This window comes from Gossypium arboreum, chromosome 2 (assembly GCF_025698485.1).
Source record: "Gossypium arboreum isolate Shixiya-1 chromosome 2, ASM2569848v2, whole genome shotgun sequence".
NCBI lineage: Eukaryota > Viridiplantae > Streptophyta > Magnoliopsida > Malvales > Malvaceae > Gossypium > Gossypium arboreum.
In genome coordinates, this window is record NC_069071.1 from 114,755,526 (window position 1) to 114,781,335 (window position 25,810).

General features: G+C 30.0%; 1 protein-coding gene across 2 annotated transcripts; it reads left to right on the forward strand.

The window, feature by feature from the left end:
* The first annotated feature begins 8,819 nt into the window (after positions 1-8,819).
* On the forward strand, positions 8,820-20,841 carry LOC108467048 (probable methyltransferase PMT7). Of its 2 annotated transcripts, none has more exons than XM_017767510.2 (8): positions 8,820-9,569; positions 10,504-10,918; positions 12,284-12,573; positions 13,595-13,978; positions 16,486-16,732; positions 16,847-16,985; positions 17,673-17,870; positions 20,547-20,841. In XM_017767510.2, exons 1-7 carry the CDS (start codon positions 9,398-9,400, stop codon positions 17,829-17,831), a joined length of 1,806 nt encoding a protein of 601 aa, XP_017622999.1. In that variant the 5' UTR covers positions 8,820-9,397; the 3' UTR covers positions 17,832-17,870; positions 20,547-20,841. The 2 variants fall into 2 exon arrangements, with proteins under 2 accessions (XP_017622999.1, XP_052881195.1); XM_053025235.1 differs by having other exon boundaries at positions 17,673-17,853.
* Positions 20,842-25,810: the final 4,969 nt, after the last annotated feature.

Sequence of the window (25,810 nt, forward strand, 5' to 3'; positions counted from 1 at the left end):
TTTTTCTTTCAATTTTGTATTTATAAATATTATATAAGTTAGGATGATAAGAATTTTTTTTGACTAGTTTGTAATTTATTTATTTTTAAGAAATTATTTTAAATTTAATAGAATATTATGGTCCCGTTCAACAATTGAATTAGCTGATAGCTATTGTTAATTATAGTGATTTGTAAATCTTAAATTATAGTTGAATGTTGATATCGTAAAATGATAAATAAGAATATGATACATTTTATTATTAATTATTTATTTGTTTATAATGTTTTTATCTCTATTAGGTAAAATTATTGATATAAAACATTATTACCAATGAATATAAAATTTATTATGAAAATTAATTAGGAAATATTTTGAAAATTTAAATAAATAAATATCTTAAATTTTTATTTGCAAATATTAAACTTGTGGAAATTTATATATATTAATAGTATATCAATATAATTGTAAACTATATTCTTAGTGATAATTATGTCACGCTCTGAATAAGTTTGTCAAGTAACATATTTCAATTAATACAAAGTTGTATAAGAAATCATTTTATACTAATAAATTGAAAATAAATTAAAAGTACATAAATATTTAAAAAAGGACCATCTCCAAACAAACAAAACAAATATTTAAGAAACACAAAAATAGTAGTGATGTCATTACAAACTTTTGTCATTTCATTAGTACTCATACGCTTGAATTCTTGAGTGAAAATGCATTTGGCATCTGAAAATGATTCGAGAGGGATAAAATTCGGATATGCATCTATGACCCTAAATGTTGGGTCAAAAACTTTACTTAATCTGATTTAGTTATGTAATGTAAATGCATAAAAAGAATTAACCATAATGGATGAAATCATCTTGTAAATGAATCTCTATAGTTGACTTTTGTAGATTCACAGTGATTTTTTTTTTTAGATTTATTTTGAATTTTGGAGGTGAATTTGAAAATGGGAGAATGTAGGCTGTTGATATATTGACACCTCTATTAGGTTAGAAAGTATGTGGCAAAGGGAGTAATATTTTAGCAAGTATGGTCAGATATATCATTCCACATATCTCATTCCCAATCAGCTGTGAAAAAAGTTGTCCATCCTTGCGTTTTTTTATTTTTGTGGTTTTAGTTTAACAAACTCTTGTAAACCTCCATTCCCCAAATACTACAATTAGAGGGTTTGACTATCCAATCCTCCGTTTGTGCCCAAATCATCTAAAAAAGGCCCAAAACTCTGTTTATCAATCACCCAAAAAATAGTTAGATCTAACTTACTTTTATTGGTTCGATCAGGTTGAATTAACCATTTTCAAAAATTTTGGAAAAATATTTTTACCGAAAATTTAAGGTTTTTAACCAATTTATATTTATACTATAAAAATTAAAAACTAAATATAAATAGAATAAAAATAAAAATATATTTGTTTTATTTTAAGAGTGTGATATATATATATATATATATATATATATATCCTATTAAGTATAATAAAAATAAAATCAAATATATAAATAAATGATTACTCTTTTATATATATTATTTTTAGATAAAATGATAAATTTAGCTATCAACGTTTATATTTTTTGTAAATTTGGGCGTTATTTTTTTAGTTAAATTTAACTTTTAACCTTTCAAAAAGAGTCAATTTGTTTTTTAATGGAAATAATGAATAAAACATTTTATTTAACGTTGTTAGAATGACAACTTGCATGCCAGTCCATGTACACATCATGCTAACATAATATGATTTGTTTTATAAATCACACCAACAAATAATTCAAAATCTATAAAAAATCAAATTAAAATGAAAAATATATAGAAATTTCACAAGAATTAAAAAAATCAGTATAAAGTGCACGTGAATTGCCATGTAAGTTGTGTTTAAAATTTAACATTTTAGTTAGTATTATTGTTTAGAAAATATCATTTCAACTCTTTTCTAAAAGGCTAATTAATGGTCAAATTTGACTATTTTAAAAAATTGATGATCGAATTTAGTTTAAAAAAATAAAAACCGAAATGATAAAAAAATATAAATATAAATGTGAAGACTAAATTTAATATTAGGGTTCGAAGGAATTTTTGGTTGTTTCTCATTACTCACGTATTTAATATATTTAATGCATTAATATATATTATATTAATAATAGCTATTGTCAACCATGAGAGTTTTTTTTACCTTAATTAGTAATTTAGAGTTCGATTCTTGCTTTGGGTATGGAGCAACTTTAAAATTGGTGTCCAACATTTATCCACTTAATAAACTTACAAAATGTAAAAATTAGTTACTGAGTTCGTTTCGGTAAATATTTTGAGAAATTAAAAGATAATGACTTTAATATTTAAATTTAAATATATTATATATGGATTTATATATAATAGTACTAATATTTAAATTTTTTATCCTAATTTGACCTTTAATTTGACTTTAGTGTTTAAAGTTTTAATTTAAAACTTGAAATTTTGTATGAATTTAGTATTAAGTTTAAAATCTAAATTCAACTTATATAATATACTTATGGTCCCATTTGCGTACACGTGGCGTCACGCTGACGAACTGCAAAATCTTACTGGGATTGCTGGTGGGGGGCATTATTCCCTGCAATTGCGAATTCTTTACAGGATTTTGATTTAATTTAATTTAATTTCAACATTTCACTTATCATTAAGCCGATGGTGTCCCACGTGTAAAATTCCCATTATCACCACCCACGTGCCACGCATGCAATAAAAGATCCACTAGCCTATGGTACTTCACGGTTTATGTCAATGTTGTTGAATTAGGTTTACTGCATAAATTATTATATATTAATTTTTTAAATTTTTTAAAAATTAATATTTTCCACATAAATATTAAAAAAATTTAATAATAAAAATATTGTAAAATATGAATTATTTAAATATTATACTTTAATTCTATAAAAATACTATATTACTTAAAATTGTATTCTCAACTATAATTTGATATTAATTTTGAATTATAGAATTAATTATTGATTTGTATAAAATTTGAGGTAATGTTATTTAAATTTTGATTTATTATATCTTATTATTTTATTTTATAAAAATATTTTAATATCGTATTTCTTAGTTTAAAAATATATATAATATTCCATAAATATTATATGATTATTTTATTTTCATACTTTTATTTGATTAATTTTTATATCATAAATTAATTATTATTTGCATATTATTAAGAAAAGTTGGAATAGCTTTTATTCTTTGTGACTTATTAATTATTTAAACAATTTTCTTCACTTTAATTTTTCTCTTTTAAAGATAAACTATTTTAGAATCACTAAATTATTAGTAAGTTTACATTTGAGTTATGTAACTTTTAAAAATTACAAAATAGTTACTAAATTATTTAAAATTTTCATTTAAGTCATAGAAATGTTAAAACTATTATTGTATGACCTTTTTATCCGCATTATCTCGCACCAATTGAAAATTTTTTTTCTCCTTCTCTTTTATAATTCATTTTTTAAAAGTACAAATTGAAAACGCTAAAAAACTTTCTAATATTATCTCCGATATTGATAGTCAAATCGAATTGAATTTAGAGTTGCTTTTCTAGTCGTCAATAAGAACTAATCCACTGTATCAATTATTAAACCGCTGTTTGGAGCTAATTGGTTAGACTTTTTTTTTAAGAAAAACTTAACAACTCAGTGACTTAAATAAATTTTTTAAATGATTCAGTGATTTAAATAATAACTTTTGAATAGTGTAATCACTTTTTAAAATTTTTTATACAAATAATTTTTAAAAATTAAATGACCAAAACGTAAATTTACTAATAATTTAATAATTTTAAGTATAATTTATAATTTTTATTAATATGAAAATTGTTGAATCATAGATTTAATAATTTAAAATCAATAATTTGACTAATTTGAGGAAACCTCAAATTTCTTCTATTACTTACCATCTAATACAAGTTTTATTAAATTAATGTAAAAGGAAATTAACAAACCGGATTATTAACCCATGATTCACACGTATAAGCTTACTTGACCTATTTTAGTTCTAGTACCCTTTCTCAGGTATTATTTGATATCTGACTTCAGCAGCGAAGGTTGAAATTTTTTGAGAATTTAAAATTAAATTGTATAGTTTTAAAACAGTATAAATATAATTTTATTATTTTAATAATCTACATTTTTATAATTTTGAAATGATTAAATTAATTTTTATTATTTTTGAGAGATAAAATATAATTTTATTTTTATTAATTTAAAATTTTATAAATTTTAATGAGACCTTAAAAAAGAATTTCTATTTTAAGGGACTAGATCCTACCAACCACCTAGCTCCTCTCCTATTTGACTTGACTTATCTCTATTTTTATTTTAATACCTGAGGAAAGGAAATTAAAATAAAATAAATAAATAAATAAATCAATAAATATATATATATATATATATTTGATGCACCATCATGAATTTCATGTATTTTAATGAATAAAAATACGACACTTGATCGTTAATAAAATAAAAAAATAGTAGATGACTTATAAATAAATATAAATAATATATTTTTGCACTCTTTTTTATGGTACAATTTATCTTATCACTTCACTCAAAATTTTAAACCTAAAAGCTTGAAAATTAAAAATATAATAATTATAACTAATATTTAATTATGCTTGAATAAAGTTATTACTATTTATTATTTTATCCAGGCGTGAGGAAGGGGCAAGTAGAGAGTTGACACCTTAAAATGGAAATTTGTTGTTTTAATTCCTTAAATTTATAAGAATTTTAAGTTAATATAAGATAAAATTGTAGTTTGACCCTCCAAAATGCTAGAATTTTAATTTAGTCCATTTGAAAACTATCAAGATATAAATCAATATATGAGTGAAATTACATTTTAGCTTTCATCAAAATATATATAACTTAATTTTGACCCTTATAAAAATTTCTAACCTTGCCCCTATTTTATCTAATGATAAAGTATCGTATTGTTATTTATCGATATTACATGAAAATTAGGGTAAATTTGAAGAAAATGTCGTTTTTAAAAAGTAATTATGGATTTATGCTAATTTTAGAGAGAGAAATAGAAAATACGTCTAGCAGGAAGCGTTTTTTACTGACGTTTTTAAAAACATGTTTTCTTTAATAACTTGACACATCAGCTCTTTTACTTAAATGGTTAAATATTAATAGTTTTGTCCTTTAGTCATAAGAAAGTTGTACTAACATCTAATCATCTGACCAAAAAAACTAATGTGTCAAGTTTTTAAAGAAAATACGTTTTTTATTTCTCTCCAAAATCGATCTATTCTCTTCGTTATCTTTCAATGTATATTAATTATTTATCCTGAAAACCATATACCTCACGGTACATTAAATATAGAATAAATGATAGCTCAATGGGATACAACTACATCTACAATATGAACAAAAAGAGTATCCATCCGTGGGCGGAAAATGCATGCAAGGTGGCCAAAGATAAAATCATTACTATTTGCTTTTTGTATTGGTCGTATGGAAATTTTATTTTAAGGTTGAAAAGAGGAAGATTTTTCATTTGACATTTCTTATTTTTGGTCCCTTTTGTTTTATATGAAGTCAAATATAGAATTTGTCCATATTTACTAAGGAAGAAATCCCCTAGAAATTGGAGCATTTATTAATCAAAGATAATGGCAGAGACTAAAGAATGTCAGGTAGGTAGTTGTGCACGGAGACCGAAGGATTGTAGGGTTGTTTGAAACTTCGAAGAATCCCGATGGGTAGTGAGGATGGAGAGTAAGATTTGTTAAGGATCTAGGCTAAGAATTGCCCGTTCTCACACTAGTCTTTATCTGATGCAGAGGGGAAAAATGAGTTCTGGAGAAGGCTAAATTGCTATTAGGAGCCTAAGGCATCTCCCATCTGGTCTGCTGCTTATTTGACAGCTGGACGAGATGAAGGCATTGTTTACTCTTTTCAATTTTTTAATAAATGCATTTGGTGCTTTATTAAAAAAAAAAAAGCGCAAATTTAAGCAGTGGTGTAGCTAGGGGCTAGCATTGGTCCCGGCTCCTTTTAAAATAAAAATTTTTATTTTAGATTCTTAATTTTTTTTAAAAAAATTTTAAATTAGTAAAGGTAAATTTACATTTTGTCCCTTTAAAATTATAAAAATTTAATTTAATCATTTATAAATTATAAAAATATAAACTATAAAAAATTAAAATTTCATCCGGCTCCCTAAAAAAAATTTTCTAGCTTCGCCCCTGAATTTAAGTGAATTATCACACAATAAAAATAAGAATAGAAATAATCAAAGCATAAAAGGTAAACTACACCTATGGTCACTTTTGTTTACCTCAGTTACATTTGAGTCATTTATGTTTAAAATATTATGTTTTAGTCGTTTACGTTATCGTATTGTAACATTTTAGTCACTAAACCATCCGTTAATTGTCTTTAAAGGTGTAACAGTAAGCTGATATGGCATGTTAAATCATCATTTTAAATAAAAATTTTAGGTTAAATTATATAATCGGTTCCCATATTTTTTCGTTTTGAGCATTTTTTTTATGTTCTTTAAACTTTTCTTCTTCATTTTTTCTTTTTTTTTTCATTTTCTTTTGTTTTATCTCCATCTGTTTTCCTACATTTTCTTCTGTTTTCTTACATTTTCCATTTCTTTTAACACATCTAGAAGTCGAATTGACAATGAAGAAAGGAGTACGGAATCAAAAGTCATTATTAACTATAACAAAAACCCATAAACCCATACCATATTTTTTTATTCATTATTTTCTATGTAAATTTTAAACTACCTTACAACTAGACTTAATAGTTGATCGAATTAATTGATATAAAATTTTAAGTTCATTTTACGAGGCGAGCCCTGCCACACTCCTTGACTTAGCCAATGGTCTGATGTGCCCTACCTCATGACACACGAGGAATGTCAAATACTTGGCTTGCATTAGAAAAACATTTTAGAGAACTGAAGGATGGAAACAGTCAAAAACACAAAACCAAGTAATTCCTTAATGTTGGTATCTTAAATGTAAACATAAATGTAAGTGATGGACTAAAGCAATTAGATTCAAGTTCAGCCTCAATTAGTTTCAACGCCGCAATGGGCAACTCTCAATTTACGGCATAAGCGTTGACCATTAGGGGCGGCGTTAGCGAGGCAGGGGTGTTAACCTCTCTTAAAATGGAAAAATAAAGTTTTAGTCCTTGAAAAAATGATAAAATTATAATTTGACTCTCTTAAAATAATAAAAATATAAGTTAGTCTTTTTAGAAAGGCATTTAACATGGCAGTCACATAACAATTCATTTTTGTTTAATTTTTTATGAATTTTTATTTTTTTGAATATTTTTATAAATTTCAAATTATTTTTGAAGTGACATTTAAGATAATTAATGTTATATTAGCGTGAAGTCTCGTAAATTGTTATAAGAGTTGCACGCCAAACATGCTTTTAAAAGATTAATGCTTTAGTCAGCATTTTTGTTAAATTTAATTAAAAAAATAAGAGGCAAACTGACAAAAACTATAAGTATTGAGTGTTAAATTTATCATTATACATTTTAGAAATTATAAAGTTATAAACTTATAATAAAGAAATTACATTTTCACTCTACACAAATTTATAATTCTATTTCCATCCCTCCAAAATTTTTTCTAATTTCGCTCTTGTACTCGACACCATCATCAACAGCTTTCAACTAAAAAATGACATCTCATAAAATTTATCTATTAAAGGATGATGTCACCCGGGGCGGAGCCAGGGGGCTGGCATGGGCCTCGGCCCCGGCCCCTCCTAAAATGAAAAATTTCATTTTAGGCCCTTAAAATTTTTTAAAAATTTTAAATTAGTAAAAGTAAAATTGCACTTTGCCCCCCTACAATTATAAAAATTTAATTTAATCATTTATAAATTATAAAAATATAAACTATAAAAAATTAAAATTTCATCCGGCCCCCCTAAAAAAATTTTCTGACTTCACCCCTAGATGTGACAATGATGGACCACTCGACAGCTGACATGTGTAAATTATTATTATTTAATTGCTTTGCCTAATCTTCTATTTATTTCTTATAAAGCTTTTTTTCCCTAATTTTCTATCTATATAAAACTTTACCCCCAATGACATGTTGACACGAGGTAATATAATTTTTTAAAAAAATTTAAAATCATTAAAATTTAAAAACAAAATTAAAATATATAAAATATTTTTAAAATCTAAAATTACTTTTTAATATTTTTAAAATTAGAAAAAAAAAACATTTTAGAACACCTCAATCTTCCTATTGAGTTATGAACGAAAGAAGATATCAATGCTAATCCATTGAAAAGCAAGAAAACATGCAAAATAAAAACTAATTGAAACAATCACGAATTTCTCAAATGTGCAAACAGAACACTAATTCGTTTCAATGTTCATAGTTAACTCTCAATCTAGGATTTTAATCATTTAACTAGTAATTAACCTAGTTATTACTCTTAGTCTCTAACTAACCTAATTAGTCAGCAAAAACTGTTATCTCTCTCGACCTTATCTACTTAAATAATTTTTTAGGGTCGTCAAGATTAGGATTTAATTTCTCTCAACCTAATCCAGATAATTTTAACACAAAGCCTAAAACGTTCGTTAACTAATCCACATCCACTTGTTAATTTCCCTCGGATTTTAATTACCCATAGATCTAATTACAGAAAACCCTAATTTAAATTCAAACCTTAATAAATATCAAAATAAAAAAAAGAGAGAGAGAAATTGGATTCCAAATATTAATTGTACACAAGAATTGAAAATTCGAAACAAGTAGTGAGCGATCCACAATCCGCGATCCATAATTCGAAACAATAACACTAACAATTGAATAATAAAACTGAAATTGGAATTGAGAGTTTACAAAGAATCCAAACCCTAATCTAAAATCTAAACTAAAAATGAAAGGAAAAATCCCCAATATCCCAATACAAATGATTAAGCATAACTGATTGAAACTGTATGGACGAAAACACCCTTGACAATTTAAGTGGCCTCGTCCTAGGGGTGTTGCAGCATCCTCAAGCCGAAATACGTATCAGGATTAATTTGGGCCGAAATGCAATCCACATCTAAGTAGAGCAGCTTAACAAGTACTTTTATCAAATAAAATGTAGTTTATTAAGAAAAGTTTTTATAGTAAAAAGATGAAGGAAAACTGAGAAAGTGTTTTCCTGTAAAATTGATCGTTTGCAACACTACTCCATTTAAAAACTTACCAGAGATATGCGCTTTACTAACTGGGAGCTCTAGAACTCTAGAAGGGATTGGAAGAGGTTTTATTGCTGAACTCCAAGCTGAAGCTCAAGGAACAGAGATCTGAATTTTCAAGTTGTTTCTGGGATAACAAAGAAGCTAAAGGAAGAGGCAGCACAGAGCAACGACAGAAGAAATGGGAGGGTACGCGCTGGGCTCGGCGTTTGATTCAAAATCAGGGCAGATGATAATGGTGTCATTGCTTCTAATGTTTGGATCTTTCTTCCTTGGCAACCTTTTCGGCAATAATGCTCCCATTTATGTCTCTCAAGTTTCTGAAACTTCTTCATCGTCTTCGTCTCCAGCTGGTAGCTTTCGGTCTTTACTATTAGCTCATCATTCTCTTGAAAATGGCTCATACCCATTACCAATTACATGCCTAATACAAAGCAATTACATTTATTATTTATTTTTGTGCCATTTGGTGTCTTTTTCTTTTATTCCTAGCTTCAACTGAAAGCAAATTGTTATTTTTTTAATGATATAATGGATGGCCGATTTTCCAAAAGTTGAAGCTCAGGGAAAAAGACAGCTTTTTCATAGTTAAGTTGTATGGTATGTTCTCTTGTGTGAAGTCACATAAGATGATAGCTTCTGTGGAAGGATTGTTTACTTTTGTGATCTTTTGGTTTCCATTTTTTCTTCCCTTTTCTAATTTTTAAATTTCATATTGTGGATTGAAGTTTACTTGGGCTTAGGTCTTGATGTGCAAAATATCGCTACATTGCTTGCTTATTGCTTGTTCAATTTGCATTGCGAGATGATGATGATGATTACCTTTGATCACTAAAATAGATTGGATTGCTTATAGGCATGTCCATGTGTATATCAAACTGTTATTAATGATGCAAAGAGTAGGTCTAGCTAATGTACCCCGTTGGAACTTATAGGTATGATTCAGTATGCATATTATCATCTTCCTCTTAGAAAGGAGAATGAAGAGAACTAAAGCTAAAATGAAACAAAAGGAAGCTAGTCAAATAAACTGTCTGCTAATCTACATTGTGGAGTGCACTGGGTTCACTGTATGTAACATCCTATGCCCCACATTTTAAAACGGGAGCTTGTGTAAGGTTTTGTTTATTAAGTGGAAATATATGGATTCAGTTATTTACCTCATTTTAGCCTTTGGTAACGCCCTCATGTTGAACTGTTAATAGCATATAAAGTTTCTAGCTATGTTACTGAAAACTTCAAACCTTTTATCGGCAATCATATGGGTTTATCTTTCTACATTTGCAGCTATCTCTACATTTATTAACAAAGTTTCTCTTACTTATCGAGAAACACCACTTGTAGTCCCAGCAAATGGAATGAATATATGTCCATTGAAGTTCAATGAGTATATCCCTTGTCATGATATCTCTTATGTGAAGCAATTGGCTCGAGACTTGAATCTTTCCAAAAGCGAAGAGCTAGAGAGACACTGCCCTCCACTTGCAAAGCGTTTATTTTGTTTGGTGCCACCACCACTAGATTATAAAATTCCCATAAAGTGGCCAGTGAGCAGGGACTATGTTTGGCGAAGCAATGTGAATCATACACATCTAGCTGAAGTTAAAGGAGGACAAAACTGGGTGCATGAGAAAAATCAGCTGTGGTGGTTTCCAGGTGGTGGCACTCATTTCAAGCATGGTGCAGCTGAGTACATTCAAAGGTATGGACATTGATTTTATTTCATAAATGGTCTACATATTTCTTGCAATTGCCTTGAGATAGGTTTTTATCCTAACAGAATTCAGTGTTACTTTTCAAATTATTTTAACCTATAATATAGAGTAGAAACTATTTAGTGTAGCATTGAGGAAGTTTTGGATGGATTTCCATCTTAGCGATCTTCTTCTTTTTAAAATAAATAAAAAGTAGGAAGTCTGATCGGCGTGTAAGAAAACTTATTCAAAATATTTTTCTAGTGAAATGGGAAGAAGGTATAAATGTGAATTCTGGTTGCTGTAATATGATGAAATAATTAGATGAAGAGTTTCTCCCAACTCCAAGTTCTCCGATTGTGCCATTTGTTTTTCTGTGTTTGGGTATATAGTAACTTGTCGTTACCCCCTTCTTTGTTTTCTTTTGTTACACATCACAGAATCCAAGATGGGAGCAGGGTTTTGAACCTTGGACCTTATTTCTCTTTGGTAGCAGTCATATGCCTATCTTTTGTTGTTTATCCTATTCAGTTTTGACTAGATTGGAAAATCACATATATTTTGATTATAGGTCCAGCAAATATCTCTTCTATATGGTTTCTGGTGGAACGTTTTAAATATGCCTCTCTTGGGGAAATCTGAAAATACTATGGTCAGAGGCCCTGCTTGTTTCCATTGGGTTACTTGCCATAAAGGATATGAATGACTCCTCTTGCTATCCACAACTCTTCTATTCATAGCTGGAAAAATTAGATGGAAATCTTGCTTGCAAATCATTTTTTGGGAATTAAGAAGATTTCTAGCCCTGTGTAAAAGTGGGTAGGGGTTAAAACTGGTAATACAAGTCTACTTGTAGGGCATAGACTTCCTTGCATTCCTTTCTGAGTCTGTCAGAATTTTGAGATAATATTACTGATTTGTGTATGCATGAATGTTCTTACCTTCCAATCATTCTGGTCACTAATGATATGTGTCATTGGGGTATATGTGACTGCTTAGTTTTGTCTTGAAAAAGGGACTTGCGTAGCTAAGCTCATCCAGATTGAGGTTAAGATGTAGTTGATTTCTGTACCGATGTCTGGACACCGATTAATCTTCTTTATGGTGGGCCTGAATGAATTGAATTGTCCATTTCCATCTTGAATCATTGACTGTCTTTCCCCTAGGCCTGGGTGAAAAATGAGGTTGTTGAATTGTTAATGTGTGGATTTCATTTAGGAATTATATATTTAATTTATCCATTTTTATTGTGCATGATTTAGGATTTGAACTAAATTTAACAATTTCTTTTATAACATGTTTGTAAGCACCATTTTTTTTTTAGTTCCAGGCGTTATTGATTTTTCTTTTCCTGCATGTTGTTGGACTTTCAGACTAGGAAATATGGCAACTGACGAAACAGGTGACCTGCGTTCAGCAGGGGTAGTTCAAGTTCTCGATGTTGGATGTGGAGTGGCCAGCTTCTCTGCTTATCTTCTTCCCTTGGATATACAAACAATGTCTTTTGCACCCAAAGATGGTCATGAAAATCAGATTCAGTTTGCTTTAGAGCGAGGAATTGGTGCAATGATCTCTGTCATAGCCTCAAAACAGTTGCCATATCCAAGTAACTCTTTTGAGATGGTTCATTGTTCTAGATGTCGTATTGATTGGCATGAAAATGGTACCTTTCTGTTCTCTATTGCACACTTTATATTCAAGTTAATTTCTGCTTCTCTTCATGACCAATGCTCAAATATTAGGTAAATATAAGTTTCTGAACAATCTTGCTATCAGAAAATCCATTCCGGATAACATTCATGATATAGAAATAAGATCATTAGCCTATTGGTAGTCACACATGTAATCAACAGCAATTAGTCCCATCTGCTGCCTGATTAGATAGTTTGGAAAGGTTCTTTATTGTTGCACCTAGCAAGTTCCTTTTCAAATCTGTAGCATAAATCTCCACCTATGGATCTAATTCCTAAAGTCGCATAATGTTTGTAGTTTTTTCTCTTTTGGTTATTATAATTGTGACTTTTTCTTCCCCCAAATTGAATGAATATACTAAAGACTTGAATATTCTTAAGTGGTTTAAAAAGGATAACTAGTATTTGTAAGTCCGCACTGAGTTTGACTGCTTAAAGTTGGTGAGCGGAGGGCAAGCTACCTGATGAGGTGTAACATTTTTTATGGTGTGGAAACCTTTATTCATGACTTTGATATATTTTGTGAAGTAGTCATTTCATGATTTGCAGGTACTTTAATTTTTTTAGTGTCAGTGTTATGTTTGGTAGATTACTAGTTGGATTAAAATGAAAGACACTCAAATACGTGCTGCTGAAATGTTTCTGTGAGAGTGTCATGTTGGGAAAAACAAATTCCTGTCAGTTAAACTACAAATTATAATACTCTGATGTCCTGTGGTCCTTAAATATTTTTATGCATTGAAATCTTGAGCTAAAGATGATCATGCTGGAGGCAGCTCGTCCTACTCAGCAGCCTCCTTTTCCTGCTTTAATGCTTATTTCCTGTCCATTTCTGTTATGGGTGGTAATATGTTATTAAAATATATGATTGAATCTAAAAAGGGCATGTTTGACACCAATAGGTTTCAGATATCACATTGTTAGCCTTTTTGTACATTATTCTATTCTGATTTGAGTTCCCTAATTTCAATTTGTATCATATTGTTTCCTTAGATGGTATTTTACTCAAGGAAGTGAACCGCCTCTTGCGACCTAAGGGATATTTTGTCTATTCGGCTCCACCAGCTTATAGGAAGGATAAAGATTATCCAGTAATTTGGGACAAGTTGGTTGATCTGACTACAGGAATGTGCTGGAAACTTACTGCTCGAAAGGTTCAGACTGCTATCTGGATCAAAGAGGAAGATCCATCATGCCTTAAGCATAATGCAGAGTTGAAACTCATTGATATTTGTGATGCCGTAGACGAGACTAAACCATCATGGAAGACTCCTCTAATGAATTGTATACAGCTAGCAGGTGCAACAACAGCTACCAAGAAGCTCCCTCCTAGGCCTGAGCGTCTGTCAGTGTATTCGGAGAGCCTCAGTAGAATCGGTCAGTTCAGCTTGCATGTGTCTAAATTTGTTTTGAGATCACTCATATTTTCCCATTTGGTATCCAACCCAAACTTTAGTCAACCAATTTTAGCTTCTCAAGTTTAAAAATGCATGGTAAGTATTTGAACTTTGCTTCAATTTATCAATTAGGCTAACATTGTTAGTCAAATAGATGATTCATCCAAAAACAGATCATCCTAAAATTTGTTCTCAAATCTAGTGCTAAACTTTTAAATTCATCTCTTTAGCTTACTTGCAAAATGATAGTTTAGATTCTTTCCTATACCCTGTACCATATAGAACATAGTGGGATAAGTTATTATTTCATGCCATGTGGGGGTTATATATACATAAACACATATTTCCTTTTCCTTTGATCATTGCCTAAATTACATGCAAGAGCAAAGTCATTGGAAGCTAAATAAAGTACTAAACTGAAAGCTACTACTTCACATACGAATTACCTTGTTATAACATTTTTATGAATGTTGTTTGATTAACTTTTGTAATTTTGATCCATATTTGTCACGTGTGTGTAACTTTTAGTTATATATATATATATATATATTTTTATGAGATAAATTAAGAATAATTAAATATTTATATTAAATTCCTTTTTAATGATGTGGAGTTAGAATCCCCTTCTTTGCTAAAACCTTGCGGGGATGGAGAGAAGATTCCTCCCGAGGATGAGGATTGGGACAGGTGGTTGAAAAATCGGGATCAGGCATAGGGAATGCACGCCCTGTCCCATACCAGCCACGTCATTATCCCTAAGCAGGGCAGATTACTGCTGCCCAACCTTCCCCTTTCTCCACCATTCTCTCTATCTTCCCTTTTATCTCTTTCCTCTCACACCTATTTTTCTAAAATAGTTCTTAGTTTTATTAGTTTCTGTTGAATTCTTTCTAATTCAAATTATATATTTCTAAAAAAGTCAGTGTTAAAAAAGTTACATGTTATTTCTTAGAAATGTGGCGTGCTTTTACTGGATATTTTGGACACAATCCTAATTCAATTAATGGACTTGATTTCATGCGCAAACTGATAAATCATGACACTATTTACTTTATAATTTGATCAGCAGGTCCTAATTGATGCTTTTTAAATCCGAGTACTTTTAATGTTTTTAAAGTTATCATAGCTTATAGCCATTTACCAGTTCGTTATTGTGAAGCAGTTGCCTGCATAATATATTTTGCAGCACACATAATTTGAGTCATCTAGTTCAAGATGGGAGAACAACTTTGTTGTTAAAAAAAACTGTTTTTTTACTTGATTCTAGCAGATAATTAAGCATAGGAATGGGATTATGGTTTCTTTGTTGCAATATAGCTGATATGATTTGACTTATTGTTGTATCTTTGACTTTCAACCAATTAGGCCTTAGATAATATCATCTTTCTTCTTTCATGGCCTTGACCAAGGGTAGTAGGCACTGACATGCTATAGCTAACTTATGTATTGGACTTTGCTCTTGAGCTTTCAAACGTGGTGTTTCTCTTTTATCTTGATTTTATCGTCTTGTTACATGCATTAGAGATATCATCTGATAATATGAGCTATGACATAGGTTGGTTACCCTTGTGGTCAATCTTTGTCAAAAAATTTTCTTGATCTGGAAAATGGTGTTGGCACATGGTTATTTGAGCTCCTTTCTTGAAAAATAGTTTGGTTTTAATATTACTTTAGTGCCATGTTACATGGAGATTGATTGCAGGTTAAGTGAATATTGATCAAATGCATTCAGTTATCATGAAACATCTATAGATACTTGATTTTGGCTATTAATGTAATATTTCGTAAAACCAATAAAAATGTTTTATAGGAAGTTATATTTTCACATAAAGTAGCAAAAGTAATCATGGGCACTATAATGTGACTTCCTTTGGTTTGCTTTGCTGAAAGTTCTTTTTTCACTGGAAAGCTCCTTGTTCAGAACTTTATTTAACAAATGTTGAACTTTTAATAAAAAACATGCTCAATATTTAATTCTTATAGATGCATAATTATTATGTCATTGTGAACTCAAATTCTACGACTAGTCCCTGCACCTGTTCTCTTTTTGACCCTTTTTTATCATCTTCTTGTATCTTAGATTCAAGTTGATTGATGCGTCTCAAACTTACATACATAACCATATCCCAAACTCAAGTCCAAGCAACATAGTCTTCTCTCTACCAAAGAACTCTCTACACTGTCAAAGTACAATAATCTAATTTTCTAATAATTTTTTAATAAAAAAAGAAGGATTTATGGACTTGAAATCTATAATTCTAAACCATTTTCATTGGTTCTGTTTTCCTTCCAAAATCCTGGATCCTCTATCTCTTGCTAAGTGTTACTGTTTCATTTTGGGGGTTTGAGCTGTTTGACTTGGAAGATTGTACTAGACTACATCATGCCATATTTCACCTTATTTTTTGGGCATATTGTCAGTGTAACTTAATACACTAGGAGATGTTATTTAATCCAACATGATAATCTTTTTATATATTATAACAGGCATCAGCAGAGAAGAATTTAGTTCAGACTCCAACTTCTGGCAAGAACAAGTTCACTATTACTGGAGGCTGATGAATGTTAGCAGGACAGAGATACGAAATGTGATGGACATGAATGCCCTTTTTGGTGGTTTTGCTGCCGCTTTGAATGAATATCCTGTTTGGGTAATGAATATAGTCCCTTCAAGCATGCAAAATACCTTATCTGCAATTTATGACCGGGGTCTAATTGGTGCTTTTCATGATTGGTAAGAAAGATTTTATATAATCCCACTTTATTGCTAATATCCGTAGGCAGTATGATAGTTCTTTTGGCTACTTCAGATCTTATTAGTAGTCATTGATACATATATGATTTTCAGGTGTGAACCATTTTCAACATATCCACGTACGTATGATTTACTGCATGCCAACCAACTTTTCTCTCAATATAAAAATAGTGGAGAAGGTTGCCAGCTTGAGGATATCATGCTTGAGATGGACCGCATTTTAAGACCTCAGGTACTTGTTTCATTGAGATTGTGACATGATATTTCAGACCGTTCTGATTTTGAATCATTCATTATTTCATTAGTGTCATTAGCATCCAACATAAACATATAATCGTTCTTTTTTTCAGAAGTGCCTAATTTTTGGGGGAAATTATTGAAATTGTCTTGCAATTTTGATCTATTTTATTGAAATTATTGAAATTTGTGCCATAATTTAGGGATTTACTAAAGTTTTCTTTTATGTGCGTATTTCTGTGTGTGTGTGTGTTTTCAGTTATCTGAATTAGTTAGTATAATTTATTTACCAAGTATTTACGTTGGGTGGCTAGGTAGTGTTATCAAGTACTGATACTTCCCGCTCATGGTTCTTGTTTTTTCAATCTTTACCTTGTTTCTTATATTTATCTCCCCAGAGTTCCTCTATTTCAGCCTTTTTTGTCTCATACCGTCTATTCTCTGTTTCATTCCTTTTCCTTCCCTTTATTTTCCCTCAGCTACAAACCCGAGCTAGTCATGTTGATGAGGCCCAAAGTAAAAGATTTAAAGGTTTTTCTTTTTTATGACATGTTCCGGCTATTATGTCTAGTGCAGGTGGATGGAGACTGACATCTAACATCATCTCTGCTTGATTGGTTACTTAGTCTATAAGCCAAGTTGCTAATTATGATTCAACTCTCATTTTACATTTTTGTCTCAGGGATTTGTTATAATTAGAGATGAGGATTCTATTATATCAAGAATTCAAGATCTTACTCCGAATTTCCTTTGGGAGTTTGAATCACATATTCTGGAAAACAAGGAGAAGCAAAGAGAAACATTGCTAATTTGCAGAAAGAAGTTCTGGGCTGTTCTTTAAAACATGTTTCTACAAATAACAGGTGCTAACGAAGCAGCTGTATGTATTTCCAACCCTCTCTATAAGTGTTGTTACTTATTTAGCTTTGAGTCTAGGTTCTTGCTTTTCGCCTTTTTTGTTTACACCCCTGTACTTTATATAAATATTAACCTTATTAGTGGGAGAAAACACGAGGTTATATATTCATAATTTATTCATTGCATTAAATCCCCTGTTGAAGTTAGATGTTGGAGATCATTGTCAAGGTGATTAACAATCTTCGAGGCCTCCCCTTCCAGTTCTATAATCATGAATCTCAAGTCCTCAGCAAATTCAAGGTTTTGATTTGTTTGGTAGTTCTGAAAGAAAATTGGAAAGATGAAAAATTAAAGGGATAAAAAAATAGAAAGATGAAAAATATAATTTTTTCTTTGCACAGTGTGTTTGGTAGGAAAGATAGAAAAATTGAAAGGAAATTTTTTTTTTCCATCCAATGTTTGGTGAAAGGAAAAAGAAGTAAAATATTTAAAAAATGCATATTTTTAAGCATCTACAATCAGTTTTTTTTCCATCTTCAAGCAGAATTTTGTGTTGACACAATGTGGGACTAATGCCTTTAATGTTAGCAATTGTCCAATAGCCTTCTGTTTTCTCAGAACGTTGAGCAAAGTTACTTCTCTTTTTGAAGATAGATGACCAACGAGGATGACACGTAAAGTATTGTTGTCTCCCAGATACTTGAATTTAAAGTTCTTTGATAGAGGCTTTAGTTCCAACATCGGGGGTTTAACCACCTAAGGGATCATTTTTTCCGACGCATCCTCTAATGGTCCCAGAGATTTCTTACAATGTCTCCACCAGTCTAATTGGTTTATACGAGCTTGTTTGAACTCTATATCTACCCATCCTTAAATCTTCATAATGAGACTATTCAACTTCTAAGGACTGACCATATCCTTGCTTAATACTCAATTCTCCCTCCTAGGGGATAATGCTCTTCAAAAATTCGATAAATTTTAGTTTAATTAAAATTAAAGTAAATAAACTAATATTATAAACATATAAAGGAAAGTGGAAGAAAGAGATGAACTTCATCATCTTCTTCCTTCAAATATTGAAACCAAAAAGAGAGAAAACCTAAGAAAGATTTGAAGCTTTCGACCTTAATTTGGCATGTGTAATCTAATCATTTTCTTGTAATTTTTATAATTTTGAGGCCATGAGAGTTTGATTTAGTTAGCCTATGTACCAATTTATAAAACTGTTAAAGTTTTAGAAAGTTATTGTTGTTGATTTCTTGAAGATTTATGTGTTAAACTTATAGATTTTAAGCTTAGATATGAAAAATAACTAAATTATAAAACTTAATTAATAGTTTTGTACATTAGGGACTAAAGTGAATAAATTGTAAAATTGACTGTAGAAATGAGAAATAGGAAGTTTCTAACGAGTAATAGTGTAATCGAAACTCAATTTGGAGCTTTAAATTGAAAGTTAGGTAAGTCTTAATTTTAGGGGCTAAATTGAATAAATTATAAAATTTAGATAAATTAATAATTGATTGTGAATTGGCTGAATATTGATAGTGATTTATGTTTATATTAATTTGTAGCTAACATCAACCTAGATTATCAAGAGGGAAAGGGAAATCTAGAGTCGTTGACGAGTAGCTCAGAATATTTAGTTTGTAATTCTATGATTTGGAAACCATTTATTTGCTGCATATTTATATCATTCTTCATTATATGGAGTTGGAGGTGAGTTCTTGATGATTGCTTGAGCTAAATTGATATTATTTGGATTGAATATCGAAATAAGGACTAAATTGAATAAAATAAAAAATTTTATGACTTAATTGATATGTGAAATTGCTATGACCTTAAGTTGGTATATGTATGTTATGTATTGAATTGATAAGTTGATGATGAAAATTAGAATGAATAAGTATGAATCAGATTGTATATTGAAATTGAAATTTGGTTATTCTATTAATTGTTGGACCGAATCGAATATAGTTGGCATGCCATAGGATCAGAGTACTTAAAAAAATCATTTCCGGACAATCCAGGGTGGTAGATATTATGAGTTGAGTCATATGTTCTGGGCAACCCAGGGTGATATATTTATTGAGTTGAAAAAATTGTTGTTGTCGGACAATTCGGGGTGGTATTACATATATCATTACAGCGTTATCATTACCAGACAACCTGGGATGACGAATCCATGTATCCGTACCGAGTCCATGTCTGGTTAATAGGGTTAAACATAAATGAACCGATTAAATGATTATGAAATGAAATAGAATGGAAATGTGAAATATGATGCCATATGAATTGAGTTGAAAACGGGCCTGAAGGCTACTTGAATAAGACCAAGCTATAGACTCGAGAATTATTGAAATGATACTTGTAATTCAGAATATGTGAATGTGTAAAGAATATTAAAGAATTGAATTCAAGCTTATGATATGTTTGGTAAGATAATTTTGTAGTTGATGAATAGACTTGTGAAAGAAAATGAATAGGCTAACATAAAGATACACTTGAGTGGGCAATTAAGATTGGTTTAAGAATGGTTATTTGGAGTTTGAAGTATTTGATATAAACGGCATGAGATTGATTATGAATTGAACTTGAATTATATGTACGCATTTGCATAATCATGTTTATGTTAACTTCAATCATAGGTTTGCCACTGAGCGTTTTGCTCAGCGTACGATTTGTTTTTTGTGTTCAGGTTAGATTTAATTCATGATCCCGAGTGTGGACTTCAGCATCCAATCAACGATCCCAGACTCGACAATGTTTGTGTACCTCTTTCACTTGTTGTTTGGCACGTACGTAGGTTGTGGCTATTTTGTTAGTAGACTATGTCTAAATTCACTTTTGAATTGAGAATGTTGATGTATGCTTTGGTTAATCATTTTGTAGTAACTTATAAATAGTTGATGAATATGGTTGAAATGGTATAATGCTGAAAATGATAATGATCCTAATGATATATAGGTGTGAATGTTTGTGTTTGGTTGGAATTACTTTAGTAGTTAGCTTGTTGCATATGAATCTTTTGTATAATGTTGAACAAGGTGTAAATATTCATGTCTTGTGTTTTAAATTTAGTATAGAATGGTTGAATACTAAGTTGAATGAGTATATTTGTTGTTTGGATGAAATTGCAAGACAAGGGTATTAGATTTTGCAGAAACAGTATGTGGCGTCGCGACAAGGAACCCTGTCGTCTCGACGAGGTCAAAACAGTGAGTGATATCGCGACATCAAGTGACCTGACATCGTGATGTGACAAACTATTTGACGACATCATGATATTAACCTTGTAATTTGAATATTTTACAATTCAATCTAAACTTGGCCGTGGGATAACTTTAAAGATTTCGTAAGCTCGTAGAAGACCAAAAATGTATGATTTTTGTGTTGTTTGCTTATAATGTTTGCATTTGAATGTTAAATGGTTTGAATTGTGTTTATTTTGATCGTAGTTACTCCGAAAACAAATGTGGCACATTGTAGCTTGGACCCGACAATCGGGTCAAATATAGGATGTTACAAGCCGTCTTATCAACTCTCTTTATTGCCTTCATTCCCTAATCTTCAATAGTCGTCCCTTTTTAAAAACTCGAGTACTCTCCTACACTATCATTTCTACTAATATTTTCTAACAAAATAATTATTCCATTAGAAGTTTTATTCCACATTCTCCCTCTAGCTATAACATCTAGCATAGTCTTATTGTATATGTCTAACCCTTCATATAAGTATTGTAGTTGCATAGTTAAGTCGACACCATTATTAGTAAGTTTACGAAGTATTCTCTCGAAACGGTCTCAAGCTTGACCTAGTGCCTCAATATCTTGCTTTCTAAACACAAATGAAATTAGCAGTAGCCCAATAAAGTCACATGGAACCTCAGAATAAACCACTATACTACTTACATTTTTGAATTGATTTAAAAATCTAATTGGGTCTCTTGTTTCAACATTACAAAACTAAACATTCTCCAATTTCCAAGCTTAACCCCGAGTTTATTACAAAAATGAGGAATGTTTTTACTCGACCCAGCAAAACTGGATCGACTGTAACCATCCCTGATTGAAGAACATATTATCAAGTAGTGAAACCATCCTACAAAAATACAAAGATATGTACACAAACACAGTCCTAAATATCCACAACAAATAATTTATAGATATCCACAACTATCGCACCTGAAGCCAATGAACAACAACAAAAATTCAACAAAATTCAATCTTTACAAGAAAATATAAGCACTGTATTTAACTATTGCTAATTTTGTAAGGCCCCAAAATTTTTTTATGACTTTATTTGTAAATTGGATAAGAAACTAAATTTTATTAGTTCTAACTATTTTTAGACTATTAAGTTGCCATTGAGAAGCATTTTGAGCTATTTTTTAAAGTTTCGGGTACAATAGAATAAAAATACGGGTTAAATGGAAAAATTAATAAATTTTCCACCAAAAACGTTTTAGTCGATTGGGATATAATTATGATTAAATATTAGCATTTAAGGTTGCGTGTGGTGATGAGATGATTTTTAAGCAATTGAAATCAATTTACTCGTATAAAAAAAAAGTATTGGCCACATCTAAAAAAAAAAAAAAAGTATTTAAGGTATTTTAAATTACCAAAATAATAATAATAAAAAATGGGGGAAAAAGACCCCCCACTTAACAGCCCCCTGGCTGGCCATTGTTAAGCTAGAGGGAAGAAACTTTGTTCTTCTTTCACAACCTTTTCTCCTTCTGATCTCTCCAAAATCTCAACACTTTTTTTATTTTCTTGCAAAACTAACCTCTAAAATTCATTTTTGAGCCTTCCTCTTCTTCATTTCTTCATCATCTTCTTCACCCAGACTTAGGGTTTTAGAGCTTTTATAAGAAGAAAATGAGTTGAGTGAGAAAGTGAAGGTTAAGATTAGTTTTTGTGATTTTGCATCATTTTGACACTCCATCTCATATTTATGAGCATTATAATACTAGTTGAGCCATTTAAATGGCTATTTAATGTTGAAGTTTAAAGTTCTCAAGATATGCTTGTTTGTTTGGTAATAAAAAGAAATTTAATAGGGAAAGAGTCTGTCAATAAATATAAGAAAAGGATTTTGGATTGAAGTGGAAAGCGGGGAGCTTTCCATCTTTTTTTTCTTGATTTTGGATAAGTTCCATGTACCATAATTACTTTGTTATAGGTATTCTTTAGCTTAATATATGTTATTTAGTACATTAAAAAGATCAATTAAGAACTATGTGACATTTGTGTTTGGGGTGAATTAGGAGAAGGTATAACTATCCAAAATTTATGGTTATCGGAAAATATATTTTCGGATCTCCGTATTCGTAAAAGGGATTTATAAGTATTTATTAAAAAAATTTGTGAAGTTAATTGTATGATTAGTTAGGTTTTGGTTAGGTGAATTAACTTAATTTAATGTTAATTAGGTGTAAGGATTAAATTGAATAAAGGAAGAAAGTTGAATTATAAATTAAAAGAAAAGTGAAGGGACTAAATTAGTAATTAAACCGCATCAAACAAGTGTATGACAATAAAAGAATAGATATGTACAAATAATAATAAAATAATAAATAAATATTACTTAATATTTAAGTATAAGTACGTATATATTATAATATATTTTATTTGTTTAATAATAATAAAACAAATAAAGGAATAAACAAATAAATAAAAGAAAGAAAAGAAATAAAAGAACAAAGAAGGAACGAAACAGGGGAGAAAGAAAAGAGAAAGAAAAGAAAAAGGAAAATTTGAGTTTTAAGCTTTTAAGTTCAATTGATAAGTTAATTTAGCCCATTTTCTTGTAATTTTGATGTTTTTAGAATCTTAGAATAAAATACTACTTGATTTATGTTGAAATTTTAAAAGTTAGTGGATTTTTAGAAGTTGTTCATGTTGAATAAATTGAAGTATTTGGGGTTAAATTTATAGAATTTCAAGTTAGAAGTGAAAAAGGGATTGAATTGTAAAACAAATTATAAGTTTTGAAGTAATAGGGACTAAATTGTAAAATTGTAAAATTAGGGTTTTATGGTTAAATTAGAGAGTTAAAATTAGTCTAAAGTAGAAATTGAATAGGATATGGAATTAGTTCTGGAAGAAAAAGAGTTAGTTTTGATTTAAGGACTAAATTAGAATTTATGCAAAAGTTGAACATAAATTGAAATATTCAATGTGAAATTGTGTGTATTGATGATTTTAAATTGTTTTAATATCCGTAGATAAGGTTGTGCCGGAGACCTCGGCTAAGAAAGGAAAAGAGAAAGTCGACAATGAGTGATTCGAAAATTACAGTTTGTATTTCTATAATCCAAACTTAATAATTAATTATCGAATTTATTACTTGATGTGTATGGTAAGTGGATTGAGGTGAGTAAGTGATATTGTGATATTGAATTGAATTGAATTGATTTTATGAGCATATATGAATATTTGAATTAGAATGAATATTGTTTGAAATTGAAAAGTGAATTGAAACCCTATTAACTGTATCAGGCTGAGTTGGATATAGTTGGCATGTCATAAGATTGGAAGTGTTTAGGGATACTTCGACTTCGAGTCGATGAGACACTAGGTGTCAAATTACTACTTCGGATAAATTCGATGAGAAACTGGGTACCAACTTACTTCGACATGGCCGATGAGACACTGGGTGTCAATCTATTACTTTGAATTATCCAATGAGGCGTGGGTGCCAAACTGGTGTGTTTTGGTTGGATCCGTGTATCTGTCCGAGTCCGAGTCGAATTAATAGGGATAAATAAATAAATTGGCAATATGAATGATTTTGAATATGAAATTGGAATGGTATATGAAATTAAGTTATTCAAATGAACAGCATGAATCATGGATTCATGGAATGGATATTGATATTGAAAATGAATTGTGTATCCTATTGAGAAAAGCTAGTTGAATAGCAATTATAAGATTGAAATAGCAAGAGATGAGAATTGAAAGTGTTATGAATGATGTGTTTATGAAATTGATTATTTGTTTGAATGATCTTTGTTATGTGTGATTAGATATATAAATATTATAAATTCTTGCTTAAAAAGTATTTGGATTATAGAAATACTACTGAGTTTATACTCAGCATACGGTTTGTTTTTCGTGCGCATGTTAGGTGTTAAAGTTGATTGTCGATTCAACATCCAAAGCCTATCCCGAACTCAAATCGGTTTTTAGTAATGGCATGTACCTAGGATGTTTTATGTTGGTCATTTTGAAAAATGTTTGTAAATGATATTATAAGATATTATTGGTTGGTTATATACAAATATATATGTTATGTTGAGTTAAATATGTGGTATGTTTAAGTTGATACCTAAGTGGATATGAAATAGGCAAAAATTAAGGTTGAAATGGTATTAGAATTTGAGTTAGCTTGAATGAGGTTTTAATGGTTTGTTTGGACAAAATATAAAGTACCTATGAGTATACATTGGATAGGTCATTAGATTGATTTTTTTGACATGTTTTAAAGATGTTTGACTGTGTTTTGAAGTGGTTGAACGATTGGTTTTTGAGTTGCTTGTTGTTTAAGTTTGCAGGGTTGGTATACTTAATGTTTAATGTAACAGCTCCTAACCCCAAACCGTCCCGGAAGAGAGTTATGGAGCATTACCGGAGTTTACAGAATAATTACACACAATTTCATTTACTTTCTTATGTTCATGTCAAAACTGTCTTCTTGAGTAACAGTCACTAAAATATTTATATCTAGAGCTACGAAACTCCAAATTAAGTTCCGTTAATTTTTCATAAAATTAGACTCATATACCTTTCTATCATAAAATTTTCAGAATTTTTAGTCTAGCCAATTAGTACAGTTTATTCCTCAAAGTTACCCCTGATCTGTTGTTTGACAGTTTCGACCTTTCTTTACTAAAATTTAATTATCTCATTGCACATGACTTGGATGATGTTTCCTTTTATTTCTCTTGAAAATAGA

Excerpts from the sequence above, each read along its gene's own strand:
- LOC108467048 (XM_017767510.2), top strand. The coding sequence starts at position 9,398 with ATGGGAGGGTACGCGCTGGGCTCGGCGTTTGATTCAAAATCAGGGCAG. Across the intron at positions 10,919-12,283 it reads GCAGCTGAGTACATTCAAAG|ACTAGGAAATATGGCAACTG; the intron begins GTATGGACATTG and ends TTGGACTTTCAG. Across the intron at positions 12,574-13,594 it reads TATTGATTGGCATGAAAATG|ATGGTATTTTACTCAAGGAA; the intron begins GTACCTTTCTGT and ends TTGTTTCCTTAG.